The sequence below is a fragment of the Sorex araneus genome, chromosome 4 (genome assembly GCF_027595985.1).
Source record: "Sorex araneus isolate mSorAra2 chromosome 4, mSorAra2.pri, whole genome shotgun sequence".
Taxonomy (NCBI): Eukaryota; Metazoa; Chordata; class Mammalia; order Eulipotyphla; family Soricidae; genus Sorex; species Sorex araneus.
The window spans coordinates 112,795,478-112,808,666 of NC_073305.1; the positions used below are offsets into that span (position 1 = coordinate 112,795,478).

At 37.2% G+C, this 13,189-nt stretch overlaps 1 protein-coding gene across 4 annotated transcripts in view; it reads right to left on the reverse strand.

The window, feature by feature from the left end:
• Nucleotides 1-13,189, reverse strand: part of SNX14 (sorting nexin 14) — a 61,041-nt gene that overhangs the window by 12,972 nt on the left and 34,880 nt on the right. For all 4 annotated transcript variants that reach the window (XM_055135224.1, XM_012932098.2, XM_004605639.2 and 1 more), the window contains 5 exons: nt 11,020-11,152; nt 9,139-9,340; nt 7,193-7,276; nt 5,414-5,514; nt 1,264-1,375 (listed from right to left, as the gene is read on the reverse strand). In XM_055135224.1, the coding sequence (XP_054991199.1) occupies nt 1,264-1,375; nt 5,414-5,514; nt 7,193-7,276; nt 9,139-9,340; nt 11,020-11,152 (632 nt within the window). The remainder of the gene's footprint in view (nt 1-1,263; nt 1,376-5,413; nt 5,515-7,192; nt 7,277-9,138; nt 9,341-11,019; nt 11,153-13,189) is intronic.

Genomic DNA, 13,189 nt, shown 5'->3' on the forward strand with positions numbered 1-13,189 from the left:
TATCAAAATTACTCTGGGTAATTTTATATTAAAGAGCCAACTAAAAGATATTTGTAACTGATCATTTCACACTTAATAGAAATTTATAATACAACATTCTTAACTATACACACATTTGGAACTTACATTAAAATAATTCATCGGGAAAAAAGTGGGGCAAGGAATGAAATAAACCAAGTGTTGATAACTATTGAAACAGAATAAAGGTAGAGACAGAGATATAGTTCAGTGAGCTGGAACACAAGCTTTGCAAGCATAAAATGAAAATAGAAGTAGAAATTGTTCAACAACATGCAAATCATCTAATCCACTAATCATGAGGCCACTTCCCTAATAGTCTCATAAACCAGTCTTCCTTCCTTCGTTCCTTAGAATGTCTCAAATCTCTTCAACTGAATTTTCCAAACTCAGCAAGTTAGAAATGCTCTAAATTTATTCCCTACTTTGCAATTAATGCATTTATTCTGATGTTTAAATAAAAACCTCAGTCATCCTTAAGTGTTTCTTTTCCACAGTAAACATTGTCTATAATCAGATCTATTCAATTCCATTTCCTAAACACCACATACATGTAACCAAACATGAACTGCCCTTACATTTTACCCCTTGATATAAAGAATCAGCACTCCAAATATTTTTGCTCAAATAAATGTATTAATTTAAAGTTATAAATGAAAGTCATAACCTACTAATAATACTTAATATATTCAATTGTGTTATGTGTACTTTATATATTTAGAAATATCACTTTGTTTTGGCAATTCAAATTTTCCCAGATTTCTTTTGAACTTATACAAATGTAATCATACTTGTATACATCTTTTAAGCATTCTTCCATTCAACGTATCGTTTTCAAGTAAAACATTATACAAACAACTGCCTAATGTTTACAAGTAGTTACATGCTACAGGTATTGCCAGCTATAGGTATTGATTTTCTTATTTCATCACAGTTAACCTCATTTTGTTGTTCACAAATACTTGTATTATTTCTAGTATAAGCTATTATAAATAATGCGGCTATAAGTTCTTAAATATGGATTCAAGATTCTCCAGAGCATATATATCTTATAGAGAAAGATGTATATGTAAGCCGCCCCATTTTATACTATTTTTTGAATGATTTTTCAATTTATATTTCTACTAACAATGTGTAAGAGAGTTTCACGCATGGCTTCAATTAAAATACTATTTTTCTAAATTAATGTGAAATACTGGTTCTTTTCCAGTTTATCCTTTTATATAATTCTTTATATAAACTTACCAAGATTTACATCTGGAAGTATCTTATCAAGAAATTGTGTTTCCCCCCCATTGGGAGAGAGAAAATCTGCCAGAAGTTGACTATTACTCAGTTCTGGATGCTGTGAAAGTTTCTTAAATGAACAAAAAAAAGAGGGAAAAGGTTTGAAAATCTAGAAGGATAATCAAAAACATACAAATGATTTTTTAACTAAGAAAACAATTTCAAATTCCCCAAAGCTAAATTTTATATTCAGAATAATTTTTTCAATTTTGTTTATAAAGAGAATGAAAATATAACATAGCATAGCAAGTTAAGACCTCATTCTCCACAGACATAATGAATTTTTTTTTTTTTTTTTTGCTTTTTTGGGTCACACCTGGTGATGCACAGGGGTTATTCCTGGCTCTGCACTCAGGAATTACCCCTGGCGGTGCTCAGGGGACCATATGGGATGCTGGGATTTGAACCCGGGTCGGCCGCGTGCAAGGCAAACGCCCTACCCGCTGTGCTATCTCTCCAGCCCCCATAATGAATTTAAATTCTAGCTCTTCCATTTGTTAGCTAGATATCCCCAGAAAGTCTTAAATTGTCCAAGAGTCAATTTCTTCATGTATTATGTGATATTACCTACTTTATAAATGTAACAAAAGGCATTTTGTGCTCTACCAGATACAAAGATAGAACATGTAGTTAATATTATCTCAATTTCTAAACTACCAATCAAGTATAATAATACTGCCAATTAGATAGTTCAACAGACTGGGGAGCATGCTTGGCATGCAAAAAAATTTAGGTTTGATCCCCAGCACTAAAAATGGTGTCTCGGCACTGCTGGAAGTACCCCTTAAGCACAGAGCTAAGAATTGCCCCTGAGCACCACCATGTACAGATTTAACTTTAAAAACTTAAAAATAAATAAATGGAGCTGACATAAAGCATTTTATATAAAATAAAATGGGGACCAAAAAAAAATGTGAAATAACCTGGAAAAATTTGTTGTCTGTTGAGCTGGAGTAATAGCACAGTGGGTAGGGCGTTTGCCTTGCACATGGCCGACCCAGACTTGATTCCCAGCATCCCATATGGTCCCCTGAGCACGGCCAGGAGTAATTTCTGAGTGTGTAGCCAGAAGTAACCCCTGTGCATCACCAGGTGTGACCCAAAAACAAATCCCCCCCCCCAAAAAAATCTGTTGTCTGTTTTCGTTGCAATACAATCTTCTTACAAGATAAAATGCCTCAAAAGCCAAAAGTAACCCAGTTGTTACCTGATATTCAGTTTTGCAACTATAGAACAGCTGCAAAAATTAACAAAAATCTGTAGCACTGTAGCACTGTCATAGCACTGTCATCCTGTTGTTTGTTGATTTGCTGGAGTAAGCACCAGTAATGTCTACATTGTGAGATTTGTTACTGTTTTTGGCATACCGAATACGCCACAGGTAGCTTGCCAGACTCTGCCATGTGGGTGGGATACTCTCGGTAGCTTGCCAGGCTCTCCGAGAGGGACAGAGAAATCAAACCCAGGTCAGCCTTGTGCAAGACAAATGCCCTACCCGCTGTGCTATTGCTCCAGTCTATATAAAAATCTATAGGGGCTGGAGCGATAGCACAGTGGGTAGGGCTCTTGTCTTGTACGCAACTGACCCGGGTTCGATTCCCAGCATCCCATATGGTCACCCAAGCACCACGTGGAATAACTCCTGAGTACATGAGCCAGGAGTAACCCCTGTGCATCGCTGGGTGTGACCCCCCCCATAAAAAAGCAAAAAAAAATCTATAAATGCCACTATTCTAACCTTCATACCATGTTATCACAAAATATCACTTCTAGAATATGGTACTTTTGCTTAGGACAACACATAGCTATGCTCAGGACTTACTCCTGGCTCTGCACTCAGAATCACTCCTGGAGGGCTTAGGGGACCATATGTAGTGCCAGGGATCAAACCTGGGATGGCCAAGTGCAAGGCAAGTACCCACAGTACTATATTACAGCTCCAAGAATAAGGTACTTTTGTTCTCAGAATTAATCAGTTCAAAGGGCTGGAGAGATAGTACAGCAGGTAGGGTGTTTGTCTTGCATGCCATCAACCCTCAACCAGGGTTCAATCCCCAGCATCCCCACCATAAGTAATTCCTGTGCAGAGCCAGAACTAACCCCTGAGCATCGCTGGGGGTACCTCCCTGTTTCCTGCCCAAAAAAAGAGAATCAGTTCAAATAATAGGCTGGCTGTATCAACAAAGTTAGATTGAGAACTAACATATGCTATGTTCAAATCACCTTATGGTACTTAATAGTCATATTTTAATTTCTATACCAGCAAAAGATCAAATGAAAATTCTTTTCAGTTCAAGAACTGAACAGTTTAAATACAAGGAACTACAGTTTTATTATACTGCAAAATATATTTCTTTTCTTTGTGTTTTTGAGTACTCCCAGCTCCATGCTCAGGGAACACTCCTGAGATTATGCAGGGACCATATCGTTGCCAGGGCTCTAACCTGAGGCTCCCAGGTGCAAAGCATGTGCTGAACTCTTCAAGCTGCATCTCTGGCCCCAATAGAGTACTTTAAATTAAATAGATACTTGTAGAGGATGAAGCAATGTACAGCAGATAGAGCGCTTGCATCAACCTGGGTTCAATCCCTAGCACCACATATGGTCTCCTGAGCACCACCATGAATGACCCCTGAACACTGAGCCAGGAGTAAGCCCTGCTTACAGACCACCACCCACTCCTCCTGAAAACAACAACAACAACAACAAAAAAAAAACACCCCACAACTTTAGAGGGTAAGAGGCACTAAGATTTAAATAAATTAACACTTGGAAAAATACTAAATTCACTCAAGTAAAAGAGACCTATTTGTCTGGGGACCATAATTGGCAGTACCAAGAGGTTACTCCCAGCTCTGTGTTCTGTTTTGGGTTGGGTTGCTGTTGTTTGGGGGCCATATCACAACAGGTGTTACTCCTGGCTTACTCGGGTATTGCTCAGGACTTACTCCTGGCTCTGTACTCAAGAATCACTTCTGGCAGTGCTCAGGGGGCCATATGGAATGCCAGGAATAGAACCCAGGTGAGTAATGTGCAAGACAAGCACCCTGTCAGCTGTATTATCTCTCCAGCCCCCAGCTCTGTGCTCTGGACCTCCCACATGTAAAACATGACCTCAGCTCAATGAGTTGTATCTTATGTCCCAAACAACACTTTTAAATAAATCAAATGAAAATATATATTCTTTGGTCTTAAAGGTTTAAGTAAGAAAAAAAGATTAAGATCACTAATTTTAGAGGAGTTTCAAATGAGTAACAATGAAAATAAGATACCAACTATATTGTTTACATGATAAAATGCTCAGACCTGAAGAAAATTGGAATTCAATTGGTAGTAGTAAATGATAAAGAATAAGGAGATAGTAACATAATTGAAAAACACCTATAAACTGCAAATGAAAAGAAACAGAGAAAAAAAACGAGAAAAATTAGAGTTCAGAAAGATACTAACATAAAATTAAACAAAATACAAAACAAAATAGAAAACTATCAAATATTTGAGATTATATTTTGTCTTCTACATCAAGGATTTTTTTCTTGCTACCCACATACCACTCATCCCTCATTTACTCTCTTGGAGGATAGAGGGTGGGGTGGAGGGAAGGATGGTGTTTTAAGCCTGGCTCTGCTCAAACGACCAGATGTGGCACCCAGGATCAAATGGGGTCAGTACCTGCGAGGCAAGCACTTTATTTCTTACACTATCTTTTAAAACACACATACACCAAAAAAATTTAAATAAGCTCCAAGCAAGAACTTTATTATCCCACTGAATATTCACCTTATACCTTAAAAAGTTTAAATAAAAATATTTTAAATCTACTTTAATGGGTTTTTTTTTTCTCTATGGGTCACGCCTGGCAATGCACAGGGGTTACTCCTGGCTATGCACTCAGGAATTACTCTTGGCAGTGCTCACAGGGGCCCATATAGGATGCTGGGAATCGAACCCGGGTCGGTCACATGCAAGGCAAACAAATGCCCTACCCACTGTGTTATCGCTCCAGCCCCTAACAATTATTTTTAAAGTGAAGTATATACAACAGAAAAGGACACAAAAGAGAGAATACTATAATTAGCAACGCTTTAAATTAAAATTGATACAATACCTGCAAATATTCCTGAAATTCTTCTCTCTTTGACTTCAAGAATTCATAATTTTTGGGACCAATGATTCTCTTAGAGGGAAGCTGAGCATCAGGAAATGTGCCTGAAATTAGTGTACACAAAAGGAATTACTATATTCTATTATTTTTTAAACCTAGATTATAATCTAATATGAAAAATTAAGATTATAATGCTGCCTGTGGCATTACATAAAAGAATCTTGATAAATCAAAAGCCTTCCAGAAGTCCAGACCAAAGATTAACACTGATAATCAAATTATCACTTTCATTCATCAGCTACTTGACATGGACAAGAATTTTAACTTTCTATACTAGATGAAACAGCTTTAAAAATATGAGATTATTTTGGAAATGAAATTCTCTTAGGCAAAAATGTTACTAAGAGACACCCACTCCGGTAGCATCCTGCTAATGCTAATATATACTTTGAAACAATAAGGATACTATCAGGTAGGGTTGAAAGGAAATTTTAGGACCAAAAAGGAAAGATATTACTGGGAATTAAACCAGCTTTGGTTAATTCAGTATATTAAAAGTGTGGAGAGAAATGATCTTCTCTCCACTCTATGTCAGATGAAAAAGTTCTGACAGAAAAGGAAAAAAAAAGTCATGACATATTAGTTTGTGGTAGAGACAAAGAGAAAGCCATTTAAACACAAGCACAAGACAGAGAGATAGTTTTAAGGATTGGTTCACAGGCTTTGCATTTAGGAGCCTCAGGTTGATCCCAGGCACAAGTTTCCTACAGCACTGCCAGGAGTGGCCACAGACATGAAAGAGGAGTAATCAAGAGGCACCACTAGTTGTGGTCCCCAAAACAAGATAAAAAAACAATAAGGTCAAGGAAAAATTCGAAATCTAATAAAAAAAACTATCGGCCTTGTATTCTTTATCTTCCTATAGTTGTCATATCATAGGTTTTGCTGTCAGTGAAGAATAAAAAAGATTTTCTGTCCTTTTCAGTTTCACAGCCAATCTCATTTTGGATCGGGGACACTTCCACAGGGCTTTACTAAAATAAAAAGATTCAGAACACACAAATAAAAAAAAGCTCACCAATCTGGGGTCAGAGAAATAGTACAGTGGGTAAGGCACTTGCCTTGCAAGCAGCCAACCCAGACTTGATCCCCAACGTCCCATTTGGTCCCTGGAGTCCCACCAGGAGCAATTACTTAGCAGTCAGGAATAACCCCAGAGCACTACTGTGTGTGGCCCAAACCCTGTCCCCACCGAAAAAAAAAAAAATCACGAATTTTTTTTAAATGACTTCAAACACTTCCTAATCATATCCCTGAAAGTAACATATATATGTGAGAATAAACTAAAACAGATAAATGCTTTTCTTGTCTGGCTGCCCTCAACAGAAACATTTAGCTAGCTTTGCCTCCTTATCTAATCCTAAGAGCTAAATCAAACTATTTGCCCTATTGTTTGGCAAGGAAGATAAGGGTAAAGAACAAGTCACCCTGAAATATCTGGCTTAATCTTTGCCACATCAATATCAAAATTAAATCAGAAAAAGAAACTTTTCTAAATTATAAAACAATTATTTAAAAGTTTTTGGTATTATTTATAAAATACTGTACTATAAAAAAACCTTTGAGATATAAAATAAACAAAAAAGGACAAAAACAGTACACCACTATTAATTGAACTGTTATATTTGACACTATATATTAAAATTAAATTTTTAATCTAGTACAGCAATTTTTACGAAGGCTAAATGTAAAATGCAATGTTTATACAAAAAGGAAACAAACCATGAAATTCTGTTAGTTTTGATTCAAGTACATAGAATTCAAGGTATCTTCTATAGACAGACCAATGTTCAGGCTCATGTCCAACTGTAAATGGAATGAATAACAAATAATTTTATGAACTACTAGAAGAATGCAGTATTTAAAGCAGCATACAAAATTAAAAAGCATCCTATTCTTAACAAAATATATTTTTACTGGCATCTACAGTAACACTGTAAATGGAACTTGAAGAAATGAATGCCATCAATTTATGTTATTATTTCAATATAATTTTCCCACATCAAAACCTAGCAGAAAAATTCAAGCTATGCAACTGTGACAGGTTTCAAATGTAACACAAATAATATATAGCATAAATATTTGTAATCAATTTTCAGTCTCTCAAATATCTACCATTGTCCTGATTTAATAATACAGTATAGAATAGTGCTAATAGGATTTTTTGCAATTACAAAAATGTTCTACACTACCTAAACCAAAACAGTATTAGCCACATGTTGCTACTGATCATTTCAAATGTAACTAGCATTAAGCCAAAATATTATGTAATTTAATTACTAAATATGGTTCAATTATAAAGAACCAAGTAATAGTTTAAAAAATTAAAATAGGTCTGCTTATTCCAATTCTGGGCCCCGCTTTACTATATGACTTCAAAAAAGTAATACCACTATACCTCAGTTTGCCTATAGGATAATCTTTCCTATGATATAAAATAATCCACTAAAAGAACTTCTGTGCAGTGAACAACACACAGTAAATACCAAAAAAATGTTACTGCTATTATTAATATCTCATGAATAGATGTAAAATGCAATGCATTTAATCAACTAAAATAACAACACTGTTATTTTAGTAGGAGGCCAGAGAGATAGTACAGCAGGTAGGGTGCTTGCCTTGCACACATCAGACCCACATTCAAGCCCTGGAGTCTCATACAGTCTCCTGAGCCTGCCAGGAGAGATTCCTGAGTGTAGAGCCAGGAGTAACCCCTAAACATCACTAGGTATGGGGATCCCCAAATAAAACCCCAAACAAACCTAAATTCAAAAACAAACAAACAAACAAAACCAATCTGTTGATTACAATTTATAAATACTACCTTTCTTTCTCAACATTGGTCTTAAAAGATCTTTTTTATATCTAACTTTTATTTTTAAAATACTGAATTCCTGTTTTACTATACATATAAAATTAATGTAGTACATGATAAAATTTTTCTATCCCTTGCACAGACCATGACTTCCCAAGAGTGTACTGTATTAACAAAAGTCTACAGCACTACAAACTAATTTTTAGAATGTAAGTTTTAAACTATTTTTGGTTTTGATTTCATAGTTAACATATTAAGTCGACATTTTAAAAACAAAGTACAAACATCAGAGGCTGGGGAGATAGCATAGGAGGTAAGGCTCCATGCAGTCATCTCTGGTTCAAATTCCTGGTCCCACAAATTGTTCCCTAAGCGTGGCTAGGCATCACTCCTAACACAGAGCCAGGAATAGCCCATGAGTATAGCCAAGATATTGTGCTCCAAAATAAAACAAGACAACCAGAGCACAAACATTAAACATGGCTGTCCCAAATGCAAAAATGAAGAATTCCCAAAGTATTTAAATGTTTATCAGACATAAATATTTTGAAATGAAGTAAAAGTTACATAAATTAAATTATACCTGCATAGTCAATAAATTTTAGTTCAACAAATTAGTTAATTGGTAACAAAAATGGCCTCCAAAACCAGAGGGATGCAGTCTTAATCAACAGCTAGAGTTGCAATTTTTTTAAAAATTGATTTTGGTTTTGGCAGAACCTGGGATCAAACCCAGAACCTCATATATGTAAGGCAAGTGGCTCTACTATGGAACTATACACCCCCAACCTGAAAAATTCCCGATAAAGATAAATGAGTACCTTCTGACAAAGTTACTCATGAGGTTTCCTACCTGCTCTCCGATCATTTCTTTCAACATCAATACAAAATACAGGGATTCTCTCTTTTTTCTCCTTCCTTTCAGAAGAGGGATCTTCAAAAAAGTCTACATATGGAATACTAATTTTCCAGGCAGCAAGGTTTCGGGGAGTAGAAGGTGTGCTCACAGCTTCGACTGGTGAATCATCTTCCATTACAACAATACCTTCTTCAATCTAAAAATAATTATGAAGACAACTTTAAGTTATCAAGGACTTTAGACCACAGGAAAAGAGAATTAACTCTGTGCACCAAGTTTCCGTACCCAGTTCAGTTTTCATATCTTCTCAATAGAGAAGCAAATGATTGCAAATGAAAGTTTGAATCAAAGCAAGAACTGGGCATTGTCCTGTTGCCAATGGCTTTTGACTGGAGACTATCATTATTACGACAACCACCACCAATCCTAGCCAGAACACACTCATGACTAAAAGGCACTTGCTTAGTCAAGCCAATAAATTCTGCTCCATCCAGCCCCTCTATTAGCAGCTAGCAAGTAGGCCATACCTTCCAAAGCATTCTCATATGGTACAGATATTCAAATCCTGAGCAAGTATCGTGATGGAGGTACCAGCTGCCTATTAGGTTCAAAATCTATTTGCATGCAGATCTGTGCAAACACAGGGCTCTGGAGACACAGAACTGCTATATGGAAGGAGCTGGGAAGTATTACTCTGAGCAAAGAAGTATTATGCTGAGCAAAGTCAGGGAGAAGGAAAGATACAAAATTATCTCGCTTATACACAGGATATAAAGAAGGACAGTAAGGGAATAACCAAAGGCCAAATGCAACAGAGCCTGTGAGCTAGTCTACAGAACTGAGCTTAACACGATGAGGCAATAGCAGGGCCAAAGGACGGGGAGGTGAAGGGGACTCAGACCTTGAGACAGTGGTGGATGGAAGAGTTGGAATGCTGTGTGCATAAACCCTAACACTAACAGCACTGTATATCATGGTGACTAAAATTTAAAAAAATATTTTTCATGTGTCAGCATGAGTAAGCACTGGCAAGCACTGCAAATAAGAGTGCAAATCTCACTAAACACTGTGGCCAAGTGTGTGATATATAATCACCAGTGAGCACCAGAGCTAAGTATGTGTATAACCTGATGTCATTGCAATGACAACAACACAGTGAAGTAAGTGGAGGAATAAAGAAAATAAAGTAAAATAAAGTGAGAACTTTCAAATAAACAAGGGCAAGAGAGACAACATAGGGGTCAGGGCATTTGCCTTGCATGTGGTGTGACCAATCCTGATTTGATCCCCAGCACCACATATGGTCCCCTAAGCACAGAGCCAAGAGTATCCCCTGAATACTGCCATGTGTAGCCCCCTCAAAATCAAAAATAAATAAAAAATAAAAATAAAATTAAAACTCCCTACATATGGATCATATGCTTGCAAAGATAGCATTACGAGGGGCTGGAGCGATAGCACAGTGGGTAGGGCGGTTGCCTTGCACGCAGCCGACCCGGGTTCGATTCCCAGCATCCCATATGGTCCCCTTTGCACCACCAGGGGTAATTCCTGAGTGCAGAGCCAGGAATAACCCCTGTGCATCGCCGGGTGTGACGCAAAAAAAAAAAAAAGCATTACGATATCAAGTAAAATCTGTAAGAAAAAAATGGCAAATACTTACCATCTTTAATAAGATACTTATTAAAGTATCTCAGTTTAAAAGAAATTAATAAATAACAACTTAATGCTCAGAAACTTTAAAATTTAGATAAGTACCATGAAATGGTAATATCTAATGAAAACAATTGAGAATACAAAGGATGTCTGAAGATAAAAGAGCAAAAAAGTAATGAATGAGCAATAAATACATTTAATTGAAGAGATTTTACTTACAAAGTCATCTTCACCTTCAGCTAACCCATAATTAGGCAACATAGCTCCCTCCATTGTGGTGCTCTTGAATACTCCTTTTATTTTGCTACCTATTCTGCTGATTCCAAATGATTCTCCTCTTTTAGTTGTGCTCCTAAATATTAAGCAAAAATGTATAAAATGCTTGACAAATGATAAGTCTAAATTTTACTATAAATACAGTAGTGAAAAGTCACAAACCTAAGGTATAGTTAACATAACTTTTGTAATTCCTAGCCATACATCCTCAACATCTAGAGGCCAAAAGTGTCAGAGCATTTATATTTTAAACTCAGGGGACAAATAAATAAGACAATATTTACTAATAACCAGTAACTGGGAAAAAAAGTTTTAAAAATGAGAGCCACCTAGTGGCATATAGATGAAACTGCCAAAAGAAAATTAAAATAATAGAAAAACGTGTTAAGCATGAAGTTCAATACAGAATCTGAAGCTAGGATTGCTGTTCAGTGGCAGAGCACAAAGATTCACATATAGAGTTCCTGGATTTGATCCGTAGTGTGTGCACATGCACTAGCACAAGCACACACCCTTTACAACTATACTAGTGTTGCAAATGTATATATTAAACTATGACCTTCTCAGTACTTCATCTTTCACATGAGTATAAAAAAAAATGTCCCTTGTAATTTATGAATGCTCATACAAAATTAAATTTTCCCATACATTAAAACCTCAAAAAGGGCTGGAGCAATAGCACAGCTGGTAGGACGCCTTGCACGCGGCCAACCCAGGTTCGATTCCCAGCATCCCATATGGTCTCCTGAGCACTGCCAGGGGTAATTTCTGAGTGCAGAGCCAGGAATTACCCCTGTGTGTTGCCAGGTGTGACCCAAAAAGAAAAAAAAAACCCTCAAAAGACTAAGGAAGCTGTATTTTACTTAACTTCAAAGTAAAGATTAGGGAGCCAGAGCGATAGTTAAATGGGTAGGGCATTTGCCTTGCATGACTGAGACTTGATCCTAAAAGCCCTGTAACTGTTCTCACGGTGACTCAATTTTAAAAAAATTAAATAAATAAATAAATAAATAAACAGAAGTAAATGTAGCCCAAAGAAGCAGCCTCTGCCATATATAACATATGCTCAATCATGTTTTAAAGATCGATTTGTTCAAGCGGGCACCAGTAACGTCTCTCATTGAGAGAATTATTGTTACTGTTTTTGGCATATCCAATACGCACAGGTAGCTTGCCAGTCTCTGCCGCGCAGGCTCGATACTCTCAGTAGCTTGCTGGGCTCTCCGAGAGGGGCGGAGGAAATAACTCCAGTTGGCCGCGTGAAAGGCGAAAGCCCAACCACTGTGCTATCGCTCCACCCCGTTTTAAAGATAATGTGCAATTTTTTTTTTTTTTTGCTTTTTGGGTCACACCCAGCGATGCTCAGGGGTTACTCCTGGCTTTGCACTCAGGAATTACTCCTGGCGGTGCTTGGGGGACCATATGGGATGCCGGGGATTGAACCTAAGTCGGCCGCGTGCAAGGCGAACGCCCTACCCGCTGTGCTATCGCTCCGGCCCTAATGTGCAATTTTTAAGTGAATTTCTAAAAGTACAAGATACCTGAAAATCACTAACAAAAAGTTAAAAGTCTTAAAAAAAAAAAGTCAATCAAACGTAAATACCCCATTTCAGTAAATAAAAATTTTTTCCTTTTTTTTTTTTTTTTTTTGCCTTTTGTGTCACACCTGGCGATGCACAGGGGCTACTCCTGGCTCTGCACTCAGGAGTTATCCCTGGCGTGGTCAGGGACCACATGGGATGCTGGGAATCAAACCCGGGTCAGCCGTGTGCAAGGCAAACGCCCTACCCGGTGTGCTATTGCTCTAGCCCCCAAAATTTTATCCAAGTTTTAATTCATATTCATGTTCACTGTGTAACAGACCCCTTATAATAGATAACCAAATAAAAATTACTATTTTATTTTTTGAGGGGACTGAGGGTTAAGAGGCCACACCTGGCATTACATGGGCTATTTCTGGCTCTGGGCTCAGGAGTGATCCTTGGTGGTGGTTGAGGAATAGTGTGGTGCTAGGAATCAGTTACATGCAAAGCACCTTACCTCCTGTACTAGCTCTCGAACTCAAAACTCACTATTTTAAAATCTGAGGATGTTTATTTTGAATACTTAACTC